The sequence below is a fragment of the Ascaphus truei genome, chromosome 2 (assembly GCF_040206685.1).
Source record: "Ascaphus truei isolate aAscTru1 chromosome 2, aAscTru1.hap1, whole genome shotgun sequence".
Classification (NCBI taxonomy): Eukaryota; Metazoa; Chordata; class Amphibia; order Anura; family Ascaphidae; genus Ascaphus; species Ascaphus truei.
The window spans coordinates 384,328,791-384,356,070 of NC_134484.1; the positions used below are offsets into that span (position 1 = coordinate 384,328,791).

At 43.4% G+C, this 27,280-nt stretch overlaps 1 protein-coding gene across 4 annotated transcripts in view; it reads right to left on the reverse strand.

Moving 5' to 3' along the window:
- The window catches only part of HDAC9 (histone deacetylase 9), an 869,204-nt gene that overhangs the window by 226,458 nt on the left and 615,466 nt on the right, over positions 1-27,280 (reverse strand). For 3 of the 4 annotated variants that reach the window (XM_075587185.1, XM_075587187.1, XM_075587186.1), the window contains exon 6: positions 12,282-12,523. In XM_075587185.1, the coding sequence (XP_075443300.1) occupies positions 12,282-12,523 (242 nt within the window). The remainder of the gene's footprint in view (positions 1-12,281; positions 12,524-27,280) is intronic. The other variant, XM_075587188.1, reaches the window with a different exon arrangement.

Genomic DNA, 27,280 nt, shown 5'->3' on the forward strand with positions numbered 1-27,280 from the left:
GTACAAGCACCTTACCCTGGCCTTCCGGAATCTGTGGTTCTGGTCTCAGTGGTTCCTGCTCGGGAACCGGGTCTGGAACCGACATCTGGGGTTCCGACATCTGGAGCTCCGCCTTCAGCGGCTCTGGCTCAGCGTCTGGAAAGTTCATTTGGGCACACGGGCCCTCCACCACCTCCATGGCTAAAGTGGACAAATCAGTAGCGGCTTCACCCACCTTGGTAGCACCATCAGGCGCCTCTTCCTCCACAGGTTCCGCCCTCAGAGGTTCCTGCTCTTCCTTCCCAGGGAAAGGACAATCCAGTTCTGCTACAGTGTCCTCCCCCACTGGCAGCTCGGTAGGCTGCGGCAGTTTGGGTTGCAGGAACTGCGCCGCACAGTCAGGGCACTCGGGCCCTCGGGTCAGTTCACCCACAGGACACTCACATTCATGCAGACGGCCGTGCAGGCATTCTTCCCCGTCTACCACGGTCATCGTGAGGGCAACGGCTAACTCAGGGGACCCGTCCGCCCATCCACCAGTCGCCTTCCAGTCTCTTAATGCACACGGGCACACCACCATTGACAAGTCTAAATGGGGGGCCCGTACTATTCTATACAGCCAAGGGTGTTTTCCTCGGCATCCCTTGCTTTCCTTAGGGGGAACAGAAATTTCTGATTTCTGCTCAAGACACTCCCTCCCCCTGGTGGACTCTATAGGAGGAGCAGCACAGTCTTTCAGGGAATGTTGCGAGCTCTGTTCTGAGTCACTCATAGTGTGGGGGCGGGGCTCTGGCTTTCCCGCCAGTCCTGGGAGAAGGGTTGCAACATTTTCCTGTGCATGCTGGCAGTCAGCCGCACACGTGCCATTTTGATTTGCCGGGAGCCGCCATTTTAGGTGGGGCTCACGGTCAATGTCTATAGGGCTCTCGGTGCAGGTAGAAACTGCCAAGTCAGGGTAGATAAAGGGGCACCCATCGGTCGGAACCCCCGGGCAAATTTAAGAACTTAGGGCCATCTTCCTCGCTTAGGGTCTGGCCTACATATATCAGGACAGTACTCCATTGCACGGTGTCATCATACCTTCGCCCTCTGACCCACGTACCCGACAGTCCAGGGAGCTTCCGAACCTGCGCCTGGACTTCTAACAAGGGCACGCCAGCCGGGACTGCCCCCACGGCAATCACGCGGTTAGGAGTCACGTTCACCTTCAAGGCCCAAGCGTAGACCTCCTGCTTTGAGAGCACCCACATGGTGGAACAAAAATAGGACACAAATTTAGAAAAACATGTACAGGGCACCCCAGGTCTGATATCTCAGCAGCGCCTCCAAATGTAACCCTTTTTGTGAACCGGCCGACCCACCCAATCTCACATTGGCCCCTCGTGGTCTAACCGGTCCCTTTCCCTGCAACACACCTGCTCCTAAAGGGTTACTGGTACTGAAACACACCTGCGGCTCCAGGAGATCTGAGCCTCCGCTAGCTGGGAGCCTGGGGAAACCCTTACCATTACCTGGTGCAGCGCCTCCACTTACCCAGGATCCCCCGTTAGGAAAGATAGCCCTGAATAAGAAATACCATAACACACGTAGATATAAAACAATAGCTAACACTTTACTTAATAACACATAACACAGTACATAACATCATAACATAACCGGATGCTCTATCCGCATCACCTCAGCCCAATGTCTGGTATTCCCCACCCAGTGTCCTGTGATCACCCCACACCCAATGTCCCGCAATCCTGCGAAAGGTCGTGGGTGACTGCGCAGTCACTATGTTAAGCTAGGGCCCAGTTGGTGCACTTAGAATACTTGAGATACCTTCCGAGCACTCCGATGCTCGGGACCGCAACCACTTCTCAAAGGGTCAGACGTCCGTCTGATCCTTATTCAGGTCTTCCGCCGGGAACCCCAACGAGGGTCCCACCGCTTCCCGGAAACTCCAACCGAATCACGGCAACACCACCGTCGCACGGGCACAGCAACCGCCTTCCTATCACTAACTACTACGAGAGTGACAGCAACCCTAACCTAGGGCCTGTCCCTGAAGAACCGCAACCTGGGATGGCTTGGGGAAAGCTCCTAGGGCCTGTGAACAATAACCTGCCCCCCTTCCCCTAGCTACCCCGTCCTATCTGTAACTGACAACTAGCTATTAACTAGCTACTCCCAAAGCACCTGCTCTGACACACACACAGACAGCTGCAATCACACACAGCCACCTGGATCCCGCAGCACATACAATGCTAGCACACTGTGCCTCTTTGACAGTGCCCACAGCTCTCTCCGCTGCGGCCCTGCCAAACCAGCACCTTCCACACTCAAGGGTCACCTCCCTAGCTAAGGCCGTCCCTCTTCAGTTACCCCCTGCCCTTACCCGGGAATTGGGGCCTGCCTGGGGATCTAGGGAGAACCCTTACCTGATGCAGGAGCCACGCACTCCTTGCACCCTTCCTACTCCTTCCTCTGCTCTGCCCTGACTGACTGTTGCAAAGCCCGGGAAATGTATCTATATTCCCGGGCTGAGCTTCCTCCAGCCCTATTGGCTCCTCTGGGGCACCTGGTGCCTGTCTCCCTAAGCCTCCTGGGAATTGTAGTTCCCAGGGGCTGCCTAAAGCATTGGGGCCGCGTGCGCTCTTCCCTTGCGCATGCGCGAACCCCTAATGGCCGCCTCACTCTCCCTCTACACTTCCCTACTCTCGCGCGACCTCTCCCTATCCCTGGAGTCCTATCGCGCGCTTCCGCCCTACTGCGCATGTGCGAACCTCCGCGCAATGGCGGCGCCTTCTGCCTAAGCTGCCGAGCCGGTGGCAACGCGATCGCGGCCTTAGCGATGGCCCGATCGCGTCCCCGGCAACCAGCCTGCACCGCTCCCTGCACTGGCCCCCACCCTCGCGAAGTGCCGTCGGGTCCGTCGCAGCCTCCGGCGGCACCCGCTACCTCACGGCACTCGCGTAGAGGGGCCAGGGATTCAAATTTTACCTCGGGGCTACATATATATATATATATATATATATATATATATATATATATATATATATATACAGTGGTTGACAAATCACCAAAAAATCTACTCGCCACACAAAAAAATCTACTCGCCACCTAGTACCAAACGTGTGCTGCTTGGGCCAATATTTACTCGCCTGGGGGTTAAATCCACTCGCCCGGGGCGAGCAAATGTATAGGTTTGTCGAACACTGTATATATATATATATATATATATATATATATATATATGGAAAAGCTAAATGATTAGACACTGCGTAAATCTTCCATTAGAAAAGTGATCTACTGTAATAATTTGCTGGTAAAAATGAATATAGCTTTGAAGCTTGCCCAGTTCTGAATATGGAGTGATGGTTCACATTAACCTCTTTCATGCCAGAAAGGCCTTCAATGTGTTGTTGAACATTGCATCACGTCTCTGGCATTGAATAGGTTGCAAAAACAGAGCTTTCTTGGAAATCACATTTCTTTACAAAGAACTTAATGGAAGATATGCCCTGGGGAACAATTCACAGTCAGTTGTAAATGTTCTTAAGAGAAACATTCATAGTCACTCTTTTCCTCTTTGGATAACGGTCAAGAAGAGTGACAATAGAAGCTCTGTTAATATGAAAAATGTACTCAACTTTGCAGGAAACAGATCTGCTGAATTAAATACATTTGCTGCCCCACTGCTTGTTTAAGGGGAGAGGCTCTAAGACAATTTGAAGAAAATCAAAAACTATTTTAACCTTTGAGAAGTGCAAATACATGAATCAGGGAGACATGAAACATCCCAGTCCAACAATTATTGACCAACATTTTCCCTATTTTGCAATTTTCCTCCAGAATGTAGGCTGGGTAATTGGAACAAAATGCTGCATTACAAAGAAATTGAGATTTATTTTTTAACACAAAAGTGGTATTGAAAGAAAACATATTCTCCTAATTAGTAAGGACACTGTGTTTTTTTTCGTTTTTTTTATATATTTAATTTTAATTAGAAAAACTCTTTACCAGTACTGTACAGTTAGATTTTTCTCTCAAATAAATATTAATGAAGGTCACACAGCTCCGGTAAAAGGTACAGTTTTACCTCCAAGCTTCTGTGTGTTTCCCTTTCCATTACACATCTCCATTGGCTTCCAACTGACATTAGCTGAATCCATAACAACTGGCGTTAGGAAGCTTTGGACTATTCCCTGACCACTCAAAGTTATTACTTAACAACATAAATATTGGCTGGCAATGAGACTGTAATTATTTTGATTTATACTTGAATCCTTCAGCTCCGTTTTCTTTGGTGTGGATATGGTCACATGGCTACATTTATTTTTTTACTAATGATTATTGATGGGTAAGAGATAGGCTAAGAGTCAATATACCAATCTTAATTGAGTGCTGAAATAACAGTGTCTCTTTTATTGCCATGCTCATGATTGACTAAATAAAATACAGTACAAAAATTCTGTTCACTTCCAGTAGTTTTGTATAATATAATAATTAGAGATGGGCGAAATTCTAATAGAAATTCAAGTTTGTCGTGGAATTTGCCAGTTCCTTTCACCTGTGCATTTTCACGAATCAGTCTCAAAAAAGCAGACTCAGGGTTTTTTCCTATCACTCAAAATCCGCGAATAGATTCAGATTAAAAAAAAATATTAATTTGTTTGCGGACTCCAGATCCTGAAATACGGGGTTTTCTGAGAAAGAGCACATGGGAGATTTGCTAATGAAATATGGGGGTTTCTGTATAGTCACTATAAGTCTCCTTAAACCTCCCTTCAAACAACACGTGGAGAGACACCTGTGCTCAAGAAAGAGCACATAGGAGATGTGCTAATGAAATATGCAAAGTATATCTAAATGAATCATAGCCCACACCTCCTAACATATTTCCACATGGTCTATCCTATCAAGCCAGGTCCTAAGGCATCTAGTGAGGAAGGGGTCACTGTCAGGCCCAACAACCTGTGCTATTCAGGGCAGAAGTTCAAGCAGTGAACTAAACCAGCTGCTGGATAGCTCCACTTTCTCAGCATACTTTGGAGCTTTACTGCCACCTAATATCGCTGAATTACTGGTGATGTAAATAATAAATCACGCATGTTTCACAAATGTTTCTTCTTGGGCTACAAGGAGAGTATCAGCCAGTTTCCTATATAGTGTTTGTTGTCTAGGAAACCGATTGGTATTTAATCCTATGTTTCCTATCACACTTCATTATTGTGTCTAATACCTGTAATGTATCCGCAAAAGAAGACTAAGTGGCAGTTAGAATGTCGATGGGCGTGTATCACACTATGTCTATAATAACAGCCACTACCACCAACTAGATATATTCTGTCTTCAAAACAGATAGTATGTTACAGATTGGAAACTAGTTGCAGCTTAGAGTTATTAGTGCAGTGGGAGGTTGTAGTTGTAGTGAAGATAGTTTAGTCTTTTGATTACTATCTATTCAATTTTAGATTATATTAGTAGTTTCTTTATTACTTAGAATTAGTGTATCAAATGAATGCCCTCAGTCTATCTCATCACCGTATTGATTGGCACTGCGAGTTTTTTCACGCTAGATAGCACTTTATTAAAGTTTCATGTTTTCAAACAATGTTGCTACTTTTGTTATCACCAGAGTTTAGTGTGGGTCTTCTGGGTTCACTGCTGCCAACACTTAAGATAATGGATACATAATTTAATATTTTCACCATTAGTCTTGAGTGAGTCTTGGATTAGACATAAAGTACTTGTAAGATATATTGTTTCAACACATTTAACACCAGTTTTGTTCACATAATTTCTTTATTTTTCTATTGCTTCAACTTTTTAGAGTTCAATCAAATATATATTAAAGCAATGTCAGCATCGTTGACGGATTGATCCCTTAACAAGAAGCTGCTTCAATATTGCATCCTCTATTTATAAGGCATTCAATGCCGTTTAGAGTTATTACGTACAGTGTATAGTGCCACTGAGTCGACTAGGGGTCATTTAATTTTTTTTATTTTAAACATAATTTGTTGACTAACGTCAACACAGTTTTTAATTGTCTGTTGTTACAACATATTTCATTATTATTAGATGTAAAACTTTATGATACTTTAGGAGTACTCACTGCAGATTGTAGAAGGAACCTTTTTCTTTCTCTATTACCAATTATATACTGTAGGGCTCCACTCATACGACGGGTTCCGTTCAACGCCGCCGCCGGAAAGCAAAAAACGCTGAAAAGCAGAACATAGCATTTGCTATGTCCACCGGCGATTTTCCGTCTTTCCTTCCCCATGTGCGCTTGCACAGACTCGGCCGTCCCCCTTCTACGCATGTGCAAACTTGGCCACTCCCCCGTTCTGCGCATGCGCAGCTTTGGCCGTCCCCCTATTGTGCATGCACTGACAGGGCGGCCCCCTTTTCAGCACCGCTGTAGTGGCGGATCGCCGAGAAGCGAAACGCCGAGAAGCGAAACACCGAGAAGTGGGGCCCTATTGTATTTAAATTACTCACACCGTTACATAAAGTATTTCCACAAGGCCTGTCCTGACAAGCCAGGACCTAAGGTACTATGTGAGGAAGGGGGTACAGTCAGGCCCAACAGGCTCAAAGCCTTTGCTATTCAGGGCAGGTCTATTAGTGAGTCAAACCAGCTGCTGGATAGCTCCACTGTTGCAGCTCATTTTTTAGCTCCACTGCTCCCTACTTACACTAGCTAAATCATACTTATGAGGGATACCCCCCCCTGGCTTCCTTATTATACTGTGCTTATCCTATTAGTATATCTCCCAGGTGTTCTCCCTTTTGTGTGCAAGGCACATTGAACTGGCAAACAGGAAGTGGAAGGGCTTTTAAAGGAAGCGAGAGGGCTACAGGTGTGTGCAGTGAGAAGTAGAGCTCAAAAGTAAGCTGTGAGAGTGGCGCTATCCAGCAGCTCAATGTTAAAACTGCTGCCCTGATTAGCAGAGGTCGTGGGTTCAGATCATGTTGTGCCTGACAGTACCCCTTCTTCAAAAAAAACGCCATAGTATCTGGCTTGTCAGGAGAGGTCTTGTGCAAATGTTTTAGGAGCTGTGTGGTATGTCATTTAAATATACTTTGCATATCTCCCAGGTGCGCCTCTTTTTGAGCACAGGTGCCTCCACATGCTGTGTGGGGAGGATACATATAGTATTTGGGACTATATTAAAATAGGTTTCTCTCTCTCGCAAAACCCATACAAAAGGGTCTGAGCGAATTGAATTTAGAAAAATTCGCAATTGGATTTAATATAACATCCGATTACACATTTCCCAAAATCCATGCAGAATAAATCTGATAGTGGATTAGGATGCATGCCCAAAACTGTTTTAGTGCCCAAACTGCCTTTTGATTTCTGTATGTGGATCAGATTTTGGTAAAAAAATTGGATTTTTACAAGTTCACCCATCTCTAATAATAATTAATAGTTTACAAAAAATTTAATTTTGCTGTGTAAGTATATTTTGTTTGTTAGTACAGTATATGCATTCAGTAGAATCAGGGAGTGATTTATTATTATTTTTGATCCAATAATGAGCCCTTTCGCTGTAAGTTCGTAATGAAAAATGTTGAGGACCCCTATTAGTCCACAATCAATGCAAAATGGACTTTGGGGGAATTACATATGTATGGAGCTATTCATTAGTATTCACTGCAACAACGTCTTTCAGAAGAACCCATACATTCATATTATATTGTTGCAGTCCACAATAGATCTGCAAGGAATATGGGAATTTCAGTTATTGAAGTGAAACTTCTTTGCTGGCACCTACCTAAATTCTCATAGGACTAAAACGCCTTTATGGAGACGAAAATGCATCACGATCAGGCGCGTGCACGATAGCGCGTCCCCGCTAGCTCATAATTTACACAGCACTCAAAGTCGTTCATGCAGATGAAAATGTCATCAGGCAAGCAAACAGTACCAGTACTTTTATAAGCAAGCCTGTCACAGCACCAGTACTTTTATATCCAAACCTGCCACAGAACCAGTACTTTTATATCCAAACCTGCCACAGTACCAGTACTTTTATATCCAAACCTGACAAAGTACCAGTACTTTTATATCCAAACCTGACACAGAACCAGTACTTTTATATCCAAACCTGCCACAGTACCAGTACTTTTATATCCAAACCTGACAAAGTACCAGTACTTTTATATCCAAACCAGACACAGTACCAGTACTTTTATATCCAAACCTGACACAGGACCAGTACTTTTATATCCAAACCTGACACAGTACCAGTACTTTTATATCCAAACCTGACACAGTACTTTTACATCAAAATACAATTTCAGTGACAAAACACAAAGCAGTTTCACTTACAATGCACGTGCTCGGCACACACCCGTCTATTTTTATACCTGTTAAAATATTTCACATAAATAAAGATGAGGGATTTTTGTGAGAAAAAATGGTGCAAATAGCAAAAGCTATGTTATCAGTTTTAAAGTTTGCTTACGATTGTCCAGTGCAATTTATTAAACATACTTTTGATATTTCCACAAAAGCTTTTTTTTTTTTTTTTTAACATTCTGTTGATTGCATACCACAAATAAGCATAAAACAATCCTTCATTCCAGTGTTAACAGGCAAGTAAACATGGAAATAATGTTGTATACCATTTCCAGAATTAACATTTCTACCCCATAGGATCAGCACTCAAATAATGGGTAGATAAGTGAGAAGAGATCCTCACGTGCTCCCAGAACTTTCATCAAAAAAACAGCTCCTTTAGTGAACAAAACAGTTTAAAAATAATCAATCAATGAAAATAGCACAAAAAAAGTTACAAACTGACAAGGAATACAAAAGAGAGTAGATAAGCAGAAACACAAAGACTTTTTTTTGTATATTAAAGAAGCTGTTTTTTGTTGAAATTGCTGATCCTATGGTGTAGTATGTTGGGTGTGTCCAACGGTATGGGCACAGGATCTTAGCACCTTATCTACAGGACGCAGTTTACCACGACTACTGGAGGAGTGCAATTTCTACTTTCTTTTTCAGGAATTCAAATTTCTCCAGAACCTCTAATCTAAAAAAAATTCACTGAGCTGTTTGGAGCAAAATATAATGCTGTTAAACAAACAAAGTCACACAGAACTGCGCCTGCTCACTTGTTAGTAATAGTTATAGATTTTACAGTAAATGAGACAAATATGGCTGCTATTTATAAATCAATTATACAACAGTCTCACTTTTAATTTGCTCTGTATTTCCAAATTTTGACAATTAAGTAATGTCATTATTATAGAAACAGAAGCACTGCAGTGCAGAGTTTCACTATCAAATATATTTTTATATAAATCCAGACACATCCAAAGTAGAAGATCAGAATGGCAGTAGGTTCTAGCAAAAGCGAAACTCGCCAGCCAAAATTAAATTGAATAAAAAAACGTTTATTTAAACTACATTAAAAAAAAAAATACTCCTTGAGAAAGCGCCAGTGACGGCGTGAAACGCGTGGGAGGAGGAGCTATTTTTGTCTGTGGATGTCTATTTTTTAATGTAGTTTAAATAAAAGTTTTTTTATTCAATTTACTTTTGGCTGGTGAGTTTTGCTTTGCTAGGACCTGCTGCCATTTTGATCTTCTGTTTTCATTGGAGCTACGCTGATCGGAGTGACGCTGCTAAGATATGCAGAGGCTTGATACAAGTACTGCGTGGCCATGAGGAGAGGGAAACGGTGATTCATAGTGAGTATTGTTTGCCTACTCCACACCGATAATATCACGACTTGAGAGTTCATTGGATGCAGTATAAAATATGCCTAGGAGGCTTTATATTCCAGTTCTCAGTCTTATTTGGCTTCTTATTGCGGATACCATCCCTGTCGTATACTCCCTATATACTTCTCCCATACATAGTGCCTATTACGCGGATGCCCTGTGAATGTACTTATGAACTTCATAGATCATTTATTATCATTGCACTGGTTCCTGGAGCTTGCAGCCGGTTTTGTACTAAACATCCAAAGTAGAATAAGAAAGACCAGAACGTGAGGGGGGACATGTGGATGTGGAGATGCCCCTGCATGCTGTTCTATATGTGAAGTATTTCTGTAACCCTGGATACTAGTGTTTTGTGATGCAGCCCAGGAGCATCTACTGTACAACTGATTTAGTAGCCAGGTGAATGCTGAGAGGCACGGGGGCAAAAGTTTACTGTGTAGCAGCCCTGTGTTTTGATACAGAAAAAAAAGCAATTGCTGTCTATAAAATGTATAATGAAGATGTTTGGTTTCTATAAAAGAATATATTACTTATGCTACAAACTTCTTCTCTAAGATACAGTATATATCTTCCTTAACATCCTAATTTGATACAATGCACATTAACTACTGGGCTGCTAGCAGCCTACGCTGAAGCTTCCAGTCTCCTTGTCTCCTGTTCTAAAGGTCCTCCCTTGCTGGAGCATCTGCGCTGGATCCCCTGCACTGTAGCTGCTCTGTTCCGGAGACCTTCCCTTGCGCTGAGGCTCCTTCGCTTTAGCTCTATGCTGAAGCATTTCTGTTGCCGACCCTAGCCTGTGACCTCAACCATCGCTTCTGTGCCGCCTGCCTTGACCCCATCGTGGACTGGATATCAGTATTGCTGTTCTCTCCAAACCCAATTTGGCTACCAATGCCGAAATCCGCAATGCGGACCTGGCTTTGCAGTCTCAGGTCGGTGCTTCTCATTCCCCACCTCAGCCTCGCGGTCCGGTCCAGGTTTGTGGCGAGCAGGTCCATAAGGCCAGGTCCTTACTGGCTACTGTAGCGCCCACTGTGGCGGACAATGCAGGGACAAGAGCCGCCCCACAATGGGGCCAGGTCCGCTGTGAGGGGGGGCTGCTGTGCTGCGCCGACAGAAACTCCTGCTCTCAAGAAAATTGGGATCAGGAGTCGCGACGGAGCACTAGGCCACGTCCCTGATAGTTCAGCCAATGAGTGCGAACCTGTCAGGTGACATCATGGCCTCGCCCCCATCACTCCCCCATCCCCCCCCCCTGTCTTTACCCCTACAGCTCACTGCAGACTGGGAAACTCAGCTGCACGCGCCACCAGCCTCACAGGCGCGTGTGCAGCGCAGACAGCGGGGCCGTAGCCTTACAGATGGGAGCCAGGAGGCAGTCAGAACCGACAGTAATTGGATTCACATTGAAAATATGGCAGATGGCAAAAAAGAAATATAAGGTTGTGTCGGCCCCTTCTAGGCTTGCGCCTCTGTTCGGTAATCCAGGGTTCACCCTGGGCTTTCAGGGTCAGGGTTTTGAAGTTTGGAAACAGAGAGGAATCCTGGAGGCGGGAGATTTATTAGAAAAGGATAAACTAATATCTTTTGAGGAATTGATGAGAAAGTATGGTCTGCCTTAAATTGAGCTATTTAGGTATATGCAAGACCGACACTTTGTGTGTCAGGGCCTCCATGATGAGGAATTCCCTAGATATACACGATTTGAGGATCTATGTAAAACAAAAAAAAATACTGAAGAGATTTGATATCATCCTTATATCAGGGGCTAACTCTAAAGAAAGATACCCCAAATCATAAATATATGGACCAGTGGGACCGGGACTTCCAGACTGAAATAACAAGGGAGGACTGGGAGGATATCTGGGATAATACGGGCAAAATATCTATATGTACGGTAACAAAGAGAATATATCAAAAATAGTGTTATGATGGTATTACACCCCTCCAAAGATTAAAACAGATGTTTCCGGGGACCTCGGATAGATGTTGGAGGGGCTGTGGACAATTAGGAGATGTGGCACATATTTGGTGGTTCTGCCCAGTAATGCAGGTATATTGGAGGATGGTTTTGAAACTAATAAAATACGTGACTGATATAAAAATCCCGCTAGATCCAATTTTTGTTATTTTGGCCAAACCTATTGAAGATGTAAATCACTATACACAAAAATTAATTCTCCATATTTTAACAGCGGCTAGATGTGCTGTAGCAGCTGGAAAAAGACACTCCCACCCTCCAGAAGAGAAGTTATTAGAATGGTTAATGATGTTCAATTGATGGAAAAACTTACCCCATTCCTGAACCACACCACTAGGAAGTATGATAGAGTCCGGGAGGCCTGGGTTGCTAGATAGGGGTGCGCTCCCGGAGGGAGAGACAATTTGGGAGTGTTGTGTGTAAGGTATGGGGTTTACCAAAAGTTGTATGATTTGTAATGTGATTGTTGTTATTTGTAAGATATTTGTCACAAAAATGTTGTATCCCCCCCTCCCTCTTTTTATTTTTGTATCCCCCCCACCCATTTATCTGTGAAAACTGATAAAAATCTAAGTTTAATGAGTACCTTTAAATGCTCCTGGAGTTGGGCCTGGTGCTGCCTGGTAAGGTTTTCATGCTGCTTCTGAAACTCTGCAATTAGAAGTTGCTTCTGAATTTGCTGTTGCTGTTGGATCAGTAGAAGTTCCTGCTGTAGCTGCTTCTCTCGCAAATGAGGGTCCACAATGGGCATCACCATCCTGAGATCTGTTCGTAGGTCTAGTGGTGTGATGGGGTCTAACCCACCAGGAACCTCAGACTTTACATCTACTGTAAAACAGAAATAGGAGAAAGCCTACTTTTAGTTTAATGTAAATACAATGGTAAAAGTATTCATTTATAGTGTTGACATGTGCAAGGAATATATAGGCAGAATTAGTCCCAGACCAGGAAAGCTCAATGTTGAGTACCTGAAGCACAGGTAGATAACGTGACTTGTCAAAAGTTATACTCAATGAGTATAAGTAGTGAAGATTGGAATTAAACCTCCATGCTTGAACATGCAAGAACATTTCACAGCTGCATTCAATCTGAACCCCTTCAGTATATATCTGCATCGCCCCAAAGGCACCTGATGGTGTTCCACAATAACTGCTCCCCTCTGCACAGAACCAGCGTGCTGTTAACATCTGCTTTTGCTTGTACTATGTGGAACATCAACCCCACCCATTAGAATGTTAATGAGGCAGGAGGACCAAGGACGTTGAATCCACAGCTGAATTAAATCTGAACACCTTCAGTCTATATCTGCATTGCCCCAAAGGCGGACAGCATTTGGTGCAGATGAAGAGCAGCTAAAGGGTGTGAGCAGTTTGCTGCTGTTCGCTGATGTTTTTTGATGTTAAAGCTGCTCTATTTAAATCTGAAACTCACCAGCCCTTTTATCCCCTATGCCCAATTTCCCAACTCTGTCTGTCCATGAAATTGGCTGTATAACCTCTGTTAATTTAATGTATCCATGTATTGTTATAGCCAGGACATACTTGAAAACGAGAGGTAACTCTCAATGTATTACTTCCTGGTAAAACATTTTATAAATTAATAAATCCAGTGTCTAAAAATATACTTGATACTTGGGTTAACAAATAATTTTGCCATTTAAAAAAAAATCAATCTCTGTGGCCCATATGTACTAAGCTGTGCTACTCCATAAGACATTTTCTGGTGCATGAAGACACTTTACAGCCTTGTTGACTTAAATCTGTTTGATGAAGTAGTCCTGTTTTACACAACTTGATTTCTCTGTTTTCTCTTTAAAAACTCCTCCTGACAGCAAACAAATTATAACCATTGGAATAGCTAGCAAACCTTTGCTGTCTTTACACTCCTAAACAAGTTGTTCACCAGCACAGAAAGGGTTTTACACAAATATGTTAAGACATATGACCATTTTTGCATTGGTTCACAGTTATTTTGTGATAAAATACCTACTGCAATCTAATTGCTAAAAGGCCTCCTTGTAACAGCTATATATATTGCCTCAAGGAAACATAATTGTGTCTGTCTTTTTTCCTTTGTTTAGTCACCACAAAATAGGGTTGTTGTGGGACTTACAAATTATAAGAAACTTTGATATGAGGCTTCTCATCATTAACACAGTGGTAAATAAAAACAACAACATTATCATATTGTGGCAAAATGCATATTTGCAGATTGATAAATAGCATACTGTGCTCAAACTTCCACCCATGATTGCTTATGGCACAATGTTTTGTTGATACAGACTTTCTGAGTCACTGCTTTAGAATATATGAAAATAAAATGTCTTTCAGTCCAACGACATTAACTTGTATCTTTAGACACGTAATCAGATTTAAATATTACTGCCATTCGCACCTATCATAAAATGTATGGGTTTGCAGCCCAGGGGACTAGGGCCCATATTTACTTAGAAGTGTTATTCTGTAAGACAGCATCAGGTCCGGGAAGGTTGGCACAGCACTGCCTAGTAACTATGGACCTAAATGTTTATTGTACAAATTCTAAAGAGAAGTGGAACATTATGATGTAGCCAGGTCACCCCTCGTTGCTCTGCGACCCCCCATTATCTCTGTGCCCGGGATCGTTGGTGGGTGCTGCCGGAGCCAAGCAGCAGACCCGACGGCCAATCTGGAGGGTGGGGGCTGAGCAGGGAGCGCTCCAGCGCTCCAGCGGTCCCCGGCGGCTCCCGTGCAGGGCACCGCCATGTTGCGCAAGTTCGCGCATGCGCAGTGAGTCCCCGGCGGCCCTGAATAGTGGCGCATGCGCAGTTGCAGCGCGCGAACGCTAGCCTACCAGGGAAGGCTCTTGGAAGGGACTACATGTCCCATGAGCCTCAGCAGCGCCCCATGTGACGCCAGGGAGCCAATAGGGCTTAGGATTGCCCTGCAGCAGGGCTTTTGATACATTTTCGCATGCTGAGCCAATGCTAGTCAGTCAAGACTGGGAAGAGCTAGGGGAAGGAGGTGAGTGCAGGGGTCAGTGACCCACTGCATTAGGCCAGTAACCCCCTAGGCCCCAGATAGGTCTTGAACTCCCCAGTTTGTGGTGCTACAGGGACAGGCCGTAGGCTAGGGACCCTGTCACAGTAGTACTAGTGTTAGATAGGGACACAGCGGACACTGCGTTCCCCGAGAAGAGACTTGGGCTCAAGTCTGTGCCCAAAGAGACAGAGACTGTCTCCAGGGTGGGATTGCCCCTGGCGGACCCTCGTGCGAGGAAATACAGGATCAGACGGGATCACCAAGCGGCAGATCCTTTTCGAAGTTGCTTGTAGGCCCGAGTGCAGGAGCGCTTGGCAGGTACCTTCCTAAGTGCACCAACGTATCCTATACATATTATAATTACACATAGTGGAAGCTCTGACCACGGGACAAAGGGGTTAGGCTGTGGACATGGTGTGGGGGTACACGGTGGTGGGTAGGTACACTCCTAGTGGAGTGAAGGACACTTGGGACTGAGTTATATTGTGGAGTTACCCTCTAGGGGAAGTATTAGTATTATGTGTGTGATTATTCTGTGTTACAGTAAAGTGGTTATATACATTCCTGTGTATGTGGTTATTGTATATGCGGGTCCTGTGTAGGCAACCTTCTACATCCCTAGAACCCAACACAGGTGGAGGCACTGAAACCGAGAACGTTTCAGAGGATTCACCCCAGGCTCTCACTGGCGGAGGCTCAGACCTCCTGTGAGCCTGACACACCTGGTAACACATAGGTTTCCACCCACACACACGGTATCTGTGATTGGTATAGAGGGAATACCCGTTACAATTATAATGCTGAAAATTGGATATTTTAAAGCAGTAGCAATTGAAATGTTAAAATCTACTGTATTTACAATAAATAATGAACTTATTCATTACAAATACTTTTTCTGTGTAGCCCCGGTCTTATTTTGGTCCCGAAGACCCCCTCTGTACCATGCCGAGCGATCGCGGGTGCCGCCAGAGCCAGCGACGGATCCGCCGGCTGCTCGCGAAGGTGGGGGCCAGAGCAGGGAGCGCTACGAGTCCCTGGAGTCCCGGCGGCGCACCCGGATAGCGGGGGCCGCCATTACGGATGCTCGCACAAGCGCCGTGCTCACGCAGGCGCGGAAGTAGCTAGGAGGTTGCGGCGGCAATTAGGGACTCGCGCATGCGCAGGGCAAGCGCGCACGTGGCCCCAATGTTTTTGCAGACTCTGCGGGACTACAGTTCCCATGAGGCTTAGGGCCAAGTCCCCCAGGTGTCTGCAAGCGGCCAATGGGAGCGCAAGGTTACTGGGAGAGCAGAAAGAGATACATTTTGCCGGCTTAGGTAACGGCAGTTGGAGCTGGGAGCAGGAAGGGGAAGGAATGGTGTAGGGAGCGAGTGGCTCCTACACCAGATAAGGTAGTTCCCCAGATCCCAGGCAGGCCCCAATCCCCACCAGGGTAAGGGGTAAGTACTGAGGGACGGCCCCTAGGTTAGGGACCCTGCCCTTAGCAGTGTGTGGAGTGTGTAGTCTTGTCAGTGTCACGGCTGTCAGTGCTGTGTGCACTGACAAGTTTGTGCAGCACGGTTGCTGCAGGTACAGTGTGAGTGCAGTGTGTTTGCTAGTTAGTCAGAAGGGATCCGGGAAGTGAAGGGAGAGGTAGAGTGGGTGCAGGGGGTCAGTGACCCACCTGCATAGGACAAGCTACCCCGTAGGCCCCTAGGAGTGTTCCCTGAAGTCACCAAAGGTTTCTGTGCTGCAGGGACGCCCATAGTGGTAGCGAGCATCGCCCTTTACTGTGTAGACAGCTAGGGACAAAGGGACAAGCGTGCAAAGCAGGTTTTGCCGGCGAGTCGTTTTGGACCAGACGGCTGGACATTGAGACCCAGGAGGCAGACCGCTGATTCATCTGACCCTTTGCGAAGAGGTACCGGTCACCGCCGTGACCGGAAGGTATATTGTAACATCAAGTGCACCAACACCGGTCAACAGGCGCTGATCCCGCCTTAGGCTAAACTCTTTAGGAACATTGAGCGAGTGGCTAAAGAACTGAGCCTATACCAACATTACCGAACACGGACACGGTGTGGAGCACGTGGTAGCGAGACTGAGACAGTACTCATTAGGAGCGTGGCTGAGCCACTACCGTTATAGGGACGGTACCAGTTATTAGGGTGTTAGGCATTGCTGCTAAGGTTATGTATAAGGATATGCGGTGTGTGTGTATTGATATGTGTTATTGCTACGTTGCATTATAGAGTGATAAGGTTGCCGTGCATTATCATTATTACAGTAAAGTTGGTTGCATCACATGTGTGTGTATGTATTTCTTGCCCAGGGGAATCTCACATCACGGGGATCCTGGGTAAGTGGAGGCGCTGCGCTATAAGTGTTACACCAGGCTCCCAGCTAGTGGAGGCTCAGATCTCCTGGAGCCGCAGGTGTTGTACAGTGACCAGTAGTTCCTTTGGGAGGGTTCAGAAAAAGGGCTACATCTGCTTGACTGTTTAATTGTGTAACCTAAACATACACATTTGTTGATGAGTCCATCTTGGATTTACCCATCATATGGTGCCTACAACATAAACTTTAACCCACCAAATGACGTATGAGGCTCTCTGGGGTTTCTTGTAGTATGGTTGTAGCACACGCAGCAAACCTATTGTAGTGTAGTAAGTAAGGCTTTGTGTATGGCTGGAAATCATTAAGCCGGGTTACTGGGTATCAACACCCCAATCCGGCATTAATAAAGTCACGGGATGCGGTACCGCACATCGCTACTAGATGAATCCACCAATATGTGCTTTACAAAAGAGAGAGCTAATACTGTAGGTAGGTCTCCATGGGCAATAAGGATTTAATGGATCAATAGCTAATAATGTTATACAATGTTACTAAGATTCTCAATGGCTGAAGGTTGGAACATCCTATAATCTTTTGACATATTACACAAGTAGACAGTTTCACGTTGATGGTTTAAAACTGCAATACTGCTTCCAATCATTCTTATAATGGAGTAGGAACCTTTTCCTCCCACATTCCCCCAGACACCCTCGCAAGTGCAAACATTTTTCACCTTTGCTGCTGGAAGGACTATCAACATATTGAAATTCAATTTCTTGCTGGTAAAATCAACCAGCATTCACATTTAAAATGCTTGCATTTCACAGCCTAATATTAACTTGTCAGTTTATTGGAATTAATGATTTATTGACATTTTCAGTTAGTGTACAGTCTATCTATAGTTTATTAGAATAAGCGACCATATGTGGTTGGGATTAGTAGGAAGGTACTGTTTGCATCAGTTTATTATCTTACCTTTTAAGACTTAAAGTACACTTTCAATTCCTCAATGTGATTTAAATTGAACTAAAAAGATTGCATGCTGGCATACATATGGAGAAATGTTGGCAAGAAGTAGTAATTGAAAGATTCCCTTATAGATGACATAATGCAGTAAATGAAAGTGTATGACATTTAACTTCAAACACCATTTTGTAGCACAATAAACCAAGTTATGGCTACGGTTATAGTGCCGGTAACGGCGACGCTGCGGTCACTGGAAAAATCAAATTGAAGTGACTTCCAGCGATCGCAACCACGCCGTCATGCCGTCACATCGCACCTATTATAATTGCACGCACCGGCGTCGATACATTTGTTTTGACGCGATCTCGCGGCGCTTTCGCAGGCACTATAAGCGCAGCCTAAGGGTGATCCCTACTATTCCACTTAGCAGTGAGTCACTGCTCTTTGTAGTTCTTAGACAAAAATATGCATGCAGATAAGACGTAAGAAGCTGATTGATAGAAAGTAAAAAAACAAACAATGCTTAGGTTCATTTTGGCCTGCAACCACAATACAGGCATATATAAACTATATACAGGCATACCCCGGTTTAAGTACACTCACTTTAAGTACACTCGCGAGTAAGTACATATCGCTCAATAGGAAAAATGGCAGCTCACGCATGCGCATGTCAACACGTCCTGAACAGCAATACCGGCTCCCTACCTGCACCGAAGCTGTGCGCAAGCAGGGAGACTATAGAGCCTGTTACACATGTGTTATTTACTTCAGTTATGCACGTATATGACGATTGCCGTTCAGTTCATGCATCGATAAGTGGGGAAAAGGTAGTGCTTCACTTTAAGTATATTTTCGCTTTACATACATGCTCTGGTCCCATTGCGTACGTTAATGCGGGGTATGCCTGTAAGCCATTTTCAGTGACATGTTTAAGGATAATTTTGTGATATCTCTCTATGGGTTGAACAAAAACTCCCCTTCATTTTCACAAGAAAAGTTTATGTTTGAGGTATGTTTGAACATACAGAGACAATATGTTAGGGTGAAAGTGCAATGGAAATTAGCGTCTCTTGCCAATGTGGTCTAGATTTAATCAAGTCCGTAGAATGTCTAAAGGTGAATTTGAACCCCCCCCCAAAAATGGTGAAGACCGCTTAATTGTATTCAATAATAAAATGATCATGATGAAGATAGGGTAAAGTAGTTGTGGAGATGGGAGTCAGGAATTATTCTCAAATATTTAGAGTAGCAAGAAAAAGTTTTAGATCCCAATGATAATTAAAGAAATTTCATAGTTTTTCCATGATAACATTGTTGAACCAAAACCAGTCATCTTAAATTTCCAATGGTGTTTATATTAACCAATTCCATGTATGTTGAATCAAAATGATATATGAGTTAGACAAACAATGAGTAATTAAAAGCCAGGGTAGTGCAAAAGTAAGTGAAAACCTGGTTTAATCAACTAAATTAAAGGGAATCTTTAGATTCAGGTGTTTAAATAATTAGATAGATCTTGAGGAGTGAGTTTGGGAGGCCCAACCCTATATAATGATAAGAAACATTGTGAGTTTGGTCTTCACCATATAGGCGTATGGAAACATGTCATGCCCCGGTCAAAAGAAAGCTTTGAGGACCTCAGATAAGCCGTTATTGATGTTCATCAATCTAGAAAGGGTTACAAAACCATTTCTAAGGATTTGGGGCTCCACCAATCCACTGTCAGAGAAATGGGGAAAGTTAAAGACCACAGTCACTCTACCCAGGCATGGTCGTCCTACCAAAATCTCTCCAAAAACAAACCGGCAAAGCATCCAGGAAGTCACAAAGAACCCTAGAGTAATATCCAAGGGTCTGCAGGCCACTCTTGCCTTGGATAATGCGAGTGTTCATGACTAAACTATCAGAAAAAGACTGAACAAGAATGGTGTTCATGGAAGGATAACCAGGAGGTAACCACTTCTCTCTGAAAAGAACATTGCTGCACATCTGAAGTTTGCCAAAGAGCACATAGATGATCCTTCTGGAACAATGTTATCTGGGCAGTCGAGTCAAAGGTAGAACTTTTTGGCCTGAATGAGAAATATTATGTTTGGCAAAAAACAAACACTGCGTAAGAACAGAAGAACCTCATCCCAACTGTCAACGTTTCGGCATACGTGCTAAGGGGAAATAGCTCTCAGCATGCATATGAGTATTGTATCACAGTTTGCAAAAGCATATATAATTCTTATTGAATTTGACAAACCAATCCCTGTGCAATGCAATACAATTAGGTAAGCTCCAAGCAATGATAAGAGACGTTATTCAATCTGGCCCAGTGTTTGGTATGTATAACGATTGATGTGAGGAGAGGCACTCATGAGTCTAGATTTTGAAGGTGATAGAGAAGGTTTTTGGGATTTGCTGACAGTGAGGGAGCTGCACAGGTACTGTACCAAGGGATGAGAGGAAATGTGTTTAGGTGAGAAACAGCAGTATGGACAAAGGGGCTGGAAGGTGACAGTTGGTGGGCAAGGATGGGAAAAATTAAGACAGAGTTAAACACAAAGGCAGACGAGTGAACAGCCTTACATGTGATGCGGGCCACAATTGTGTTGATGTTGCAGAATCATTTAACAGATTTATTTTGTTCCTGCTATAAAAAAAAACACAAATTTAATTTTCAAAGAAGTGTAATATTAACTGCATTGCATGGCACGGCATAGGACGCATTTATTTTGTGGTCTTACTGATGCTGTAGAAAACTTGATTATTCTGCAGGAGTTATACCTTTAAGTGGTCATACAGGAGGATTCATTATTCTGTATGTTTAGTTAGCACTTGTACTTTCGATAACTCACATCTCATTCCAGTATGTTGTGCCATGCTAGATCTGTATTGATAGTACCTATCTGTAAAATTTCTATGGTGGGCAAAATGCTCTATCAGTTTGTGTAAGGACTGACGTAATACTGAACTTCTGAAATTGCTGTCATAGTGAATTTAACACCTACAATATGAATGCCTTTCTGCACATTACTGTCACTATAATACCTGTACATAAATAGGGACTATGTTGAATAATCATGTTGAGTAGCGTAAAGTCAAGCAACCAGACAGAGAAAGAAACGTTTATATCAATATACTAAAAAAATATATATTGATTCTATCTTTCCTAACTACCATTAAAGAGTGAAGGGGAAATGTTTCACTTTTTATTCCACCCTCTCAGAAGAAATTATTGTGCCTAAATTGTTTGGTTTAGTTTCCAGACTAATCATTGTGAAAAGTCACTCTTAACTCACAAAAACTACTCATGATTATAAATAATAGCCATGGATTGGGAGTTAGACGCAGGCAAGAACCCAGCCCTCCATCCAATTTATTCAGCAGCAATCCGCATTCCATTTGTCTAGACTAAATATAGCAACATTTACACAAAAAATCAATAGTACTTGCAGAGAGCGGAGCAAAGGCATGAATATTTCATCAAACAGGGAGAGGGAGAGAGAGGGAATGATGGCAATCAGTAAACTGACAGCTATGTGTAGGCTGACTGCGGCCCTCTGAATGAGTCACAGAAACCTGGACAATGGCTCACTCCCTGCAAGTCACAATCATATTGAATGCCTCTTTCTATTTTTAACAATAATTGTGTTGCAAGTGACAAAGCCTTATCATTTTGAAGTGAGAGATAGATTTTCTTACATCTACTATGACAGGATAATAAGCTTGGCAAAAAGCAATAGTAGTAACTCAGTATGGGTTGCTGCTCGCATGTTCCTTTTGTGTTGCTACACTGCATCACTTCATCAAATAAAAAAGAATGGGGCACTGCTTAATTACAATAATTAACACAGCAACCTTTGAATAAACCATGGAAGAACCAACATCTGCATGTGTATGAATGGCCAGATACTTAACCTTTCTCGGTTTTCATTTTTTTCTAAACCACTAACCATTCTGCATTGATAATAGGTGCAGTCATTTCACAAAATGACATTTGTACTGCAAACGTAATACATTTGAATACCTACAGATAACATTTTGAAAAAACATCAATAGAAATAGTTCAATAAAGGAAAGCTATAACTTGGATTTTGCCCCCAAACTTTACATTCATTATCCTTGTTGTTTTTTTAAGTACATTTACAGTAGATATAGGGTATTTTGTCTTTTGCATTGTTGACATTGGTACAGTATAGCTATTTATTGGGCTTATTGGTGCAATTTATGCCTATTAACATCTACAACTCTCCTGACAAACTACTATTCCAATATTTAACGTAGTACTTTTAAAGTAACTGAAAAATTCCACAGATTTAAAATACAACATACTGTAAAACAAGCTGTAACCCAAGGTGATCCAAGCTGGCCGATTGGGGATTTTGAAGTCTGAGCGCGGACCATTGTACTGGCATCTCGTGGTAATCAGCGTGAGCTTCCGGGAGGAGCACTCACAACCGTCCAAACCGCAAACCTCCACAGAGCAGCCGCACCGGGCTACGTCTCACAGGATGGACGCCGTCACATGCGCAATAGCAGCGCAGAATCGAGGACGGTGAATGCAAGCTTGTAGTTTCATCAGAGCCTTGCTCCGCGGGATGCGAGTGCTCCTCCCGGAAGCTCACGCTGATTACCACGAGATGCCTTGGAGCTGACAGAAACCATCACGAGAGGGGATACTCTGAATTATCCACCGCCTTACACCTGCTTGTTTCTGGTAAGCGGACAATCCAGCTATTGCTGGAGTGCACATGGGACTTATTTTACATTGTGTGTTTTATATTTTCATTGTTTATTTAGCTGTTGTATTAAATGTTTTTTACTAATCCCAGTCATCTGTTTGTCTCAGCATCTGTTTGTCTCAGCCATTGTTAGTTGTGTTTTATGTCACTGTTAGTACGGTATTACACTATGTTATTTCATTTATTTCTTTCACATGACTGATCGCCTGCACGTGGAGAACCCAAGTGGATTTACCCTCTATCTGGTTGTTTATATCCTTTTTATTTAGTGTGTCTCAGTGCCAAGCTCCAAAGATATAACTTCTCTTCCATAGTATTTCGGGAGTTATCTGATGAAGGAGTTGGTTACCCCAAAATGTCCTACATTTGCCACATTGTGTTGGGTAGGATGTCAATTCTGCATTTTTATATGTAAGTATCATTTTTTTCTCTAGAATATATATTTGACGTATGAATTCTTTCAACATACAGCAAATAAAAATATCACTTGTGAGCACATTCACATGTCTCAGACAGGCCTGCCACCCTATCTTTCCCCATTATCTCTAAGTACACAGTGCTTCCACTGCAGCCAGGGATTCTGGGAAATGACATGCAAATGTTTCAACATACACATAATTTTTATATATTTTGAGCGAGCAATGTCTTCTTTTGTATCTATGTTTGCTGAAATAAAAACTGAAGAAGGAAAGGAGCTACTGGGTGATGGTGGCTTAACCCCTTAATGACTGTAGCGGTTAATAACCGCTATGGTGATTAAGGGGTTAGGGGACATTACATTGGATGTTTTAATTCTTGTGTCTGTTTTGCAGAAGCGGATGGGGCATGGGCAGGATGAAGATGAGGATGGCCTTCATCGTGGCAGCCGCACATGGGTGAGTGCTATATGTATTTAATGTCTTTATTGTTGTGTATGTATTTTAAATGGACAACTGCACTATTATCCATTTGTTGATAATAGTAATGTTGCCCATTACTGTATTGTATGTTGTGTATTGCTGCTATGTTTATTGGGGGCATTTGTCCCCAATAAACATGCTATTATGCGTTAACCCCTTCATTACCTTAGCGGCTATCCGCTATGGTAATGAAGCAGCATTAATGTATTTTAATAATATTGTGCGGGAGCAGGGGGCCCCCTGAGCTGAACCGCATTGATTTGTGGATCAGAGACCCCCTGCTTCCCGAGTTACACAAATCTCATTTAATCATTCAATCTGAAGCCTCAAATGCCACTTAAAACATTGCCTTTACAGTGTATACATGTAGCATAACATGTAAACTACATGTACACGCTGCAAATCAATGTTAACAATACAGTAATCCAACTCAAATAGCCTGACATCACAAGAAGTATATTATGTAAGCAAATAAAGTCACCATCAATGAATTAACAGTCATGAATTATATCCCTAAACAATTAAAATACCATCCATACCAATTACACAATTAACTATAGCTATCGTAACAGAGAACAAGTTCAAAACATACAAAAAAGGACACCAACAATTACAATATACTATAGCAAGCCTCTCCATAACCTACAGTACAGCATAAAGCCCAAAACTTACATCTCTCTAATAATAAAATACATTTAACACACATCTATGCATAGCAGCATAGCCACAATCATTAACAATACAGAAAATGAAGCTTTAACAACACTATCATTTCTTACCCTGTATGTATATATCTCTCTAGACATACATACATACATACATACATACATACAGTGGCAAGAAATGATATGCAATAAAAAAAATTAAAACACGAAAAAGCAAAAAAAAACACATTTACATTAAATACATTTCTTTATTTAACTTACCATTACTTGCCCCCACCGACTCCCGTTGATCAGCTTACTCACGAACCAATCCACGAACAGGAACACATAAAATAAAAAACCATAAAATAATAAAACATGACAATCCAGGGGTCTTCTAGTTGTAATCCATCTTCATCTGTATTCTTCTACCTTCTTCCGGGGTCTTCTTGCCGTCCGGTGCCACGCCCTGGTCTTCTTTCTTCAGAGGAGGTCCTTCCTCCTCGGCGTCTGGCTTCAAAATGAGACGACATAGGCTTTTAAAGGCCTATGACGTCACATTTTCGCCATATGGTTCTCACGGCCCTGTGTTTTTTTTTGCTTTTTCATGTCTTCATTTTTTTTATGCATATCATTTCTTGCCACTGTATGTATGTATGTATGTATGTCTAGAGAGATATATACATACAGGGTAAGAAATGATAGTGTTGTTAAAGCTTCATTTTCTGTATTGTAAATGATTGTGGCTATGCTGTTATGCATAGATGTGTGTTAAATGTATTTTATTATTAGAGAGATGTAAGTTTTGGGCTTTATGCTGTACTGTAGGTTATGGAGAGGCTTGCTATAGTATATTGTAATTGTTGGTGTCCTTTTTTGTATGTTTTGAACTTGTTCTCTGTTACGATAGCTATAGTTAATTGTGTAATTGGTATGGATGGTGTTTTAATTGTTTAGGGATGTAATTCATGTCTGTTAATTCATTGATGGTGACTTTATTTGCTGACATAATATACTTCTTGTGATGTCAGGCTATTTGAGTTGGATTACTGTATTGTTAACATTGATTTGCAGCGTGTACATGTAGTTTACATGTTATGCTACATGTATACACTGTAAAGGCAATGTTTTAAGTGGCATTTGAGGCTTCAGATTGAATGATTAAATGAGATTTGTGTAGGAAATTGGTTTTTAATTCATTGAGGATGTTATGCATAAGTGGTGTTGCCATTGCAGGATGGCTTCACCCCTTAATTACCTTTGAGGTTAGTACCCGAAAAGGTGATTAAGGGGTTCCTTACAGTACAGTACAATACCAGATTTACATGTTTTAATAAGATCTATTTCTGCATGATTAAGGGGTTCCTTGGTATGTTAATGTAATTGAGATGTATTGGCTATTTATTATTTTGGCAACGGACCCCAAGGATGATGCTGGCGACGGAGCCTTCTTATTGATGAGGTTAGTACAATTTTCTTTACTTTATTACGGTATTTAATGTGTTTAATAATGGCCAAATAATGTATTATCCCTATGTGGATAATAGTTATTTGGCACATTATTGTACTGTATGTGCTGGGGGAGGGGGTATTGGCCCCAAGGGTATTTGGTAGGACTCCCCTGTGGGTAGTGGGTGAGGGTGGTTGGGGGGGTTAGTGGGGGAGGGTATGTGGGTGATGGTGGCTTAACCCCTTAATGACTGTAGCGGTTAATAACCGCTATGGTGATTAAGGGGTTAGGGGACATTACATTGGATATTTTAATTCTTGTGTCTGTTTTGCAGAAGCGGATGGGGCATGGGCAGGATGAAGATGAGGATGGCCTTCATCGTGGCAGCCGCACATGGGTGAGTGCTATATGTATTTAATGTCTTTATTGTTGTGTATGTATTTTAAATGGACAACTGCACTATTATCCATTTGTGGATAATAGTCATTGTGCCCATTACTATACTGTATGTTAGGGGGGTATAGGTGTTGTTGGGGTCATGTATATACTGTCGCGGCCAAGTTTATTTGAGCATTTACCTGGTCTCGGCCGCGACAGTAACCGGACGCGCGCCGTGGTGTCCCGGGCGCGCGCCGAAGCCTCGGAAGAGCGGCCCTCCGATCTGGGCTTCCCCCTCCCCTCTCCGGGTCCGCCGGGTCCCCCGGAACCCCCCACCGCCGTCCCCCACATCGCGGGACACCAGGGCTCCCTCGGGGAGCCCTGGGCACGCGCGCAGGGGGCGCAGGCACCCGATGAAGCGTGACCGCGCATCGGTGACGTGCGGCACGCCGAGGGGATTCGGCTAGCAAGCCGGGACATCTCCAGGCTTGCGGAACTAGCCGAGTTCAAATAAAACGTGTCGCCTCTGTATATATATATATATATATTTATTTAGTTAGTGTGGGGCTGGTGTGTGTATTTTTTATTATTGTGGGTAGTTGGGGTGGGTGAAGGGGGTATTAGCCCCAACGGTGGTTGTTTAGGGCTTGCGGGTGGGTAGCGGGAGGCCTTAACCCCTTCATGACCGTAGCGGTATTAACCGCTACGGTCGTGAAGGGGTTAAGTGCACCCGCAACCCCCCCGCAAGCCCTAAACAAACAACAAGGGCCAAATACCCCCTTCACCCACCGCCGCTACCCACAATAAATCTGGCACGGCTCTTTAACCCCCTCATTGCCTTAGCGGTTAACCGCTAAGGTAATGAAGTGGGCTTTAAATGCATTTTTCCTGCCTCGGATGCATGCCGGGGGGCTCCGGTGCTGATATTAATGGTATCAGCTCCGGAGACCCCGGCATCAATCCCAGCCAGGAAAAAGGCCTGAATTTTTTCTAAGTGCCGATCCGCCACTCATCCGCTGCCTCTGAGCAGCAACTTGCCAACTTTTTCTTGCGTGGCTGATCCGCCAGCGAAACGGTATTCTAGAGAGGCGAATAGCTCCGCTTAGCTACTCGCCTCTACTAGAATACAGGGTGGCTGAAAAAGTTGGATTTTTAGGCGAAAAGTGCCTTCTCGCCCAGCCA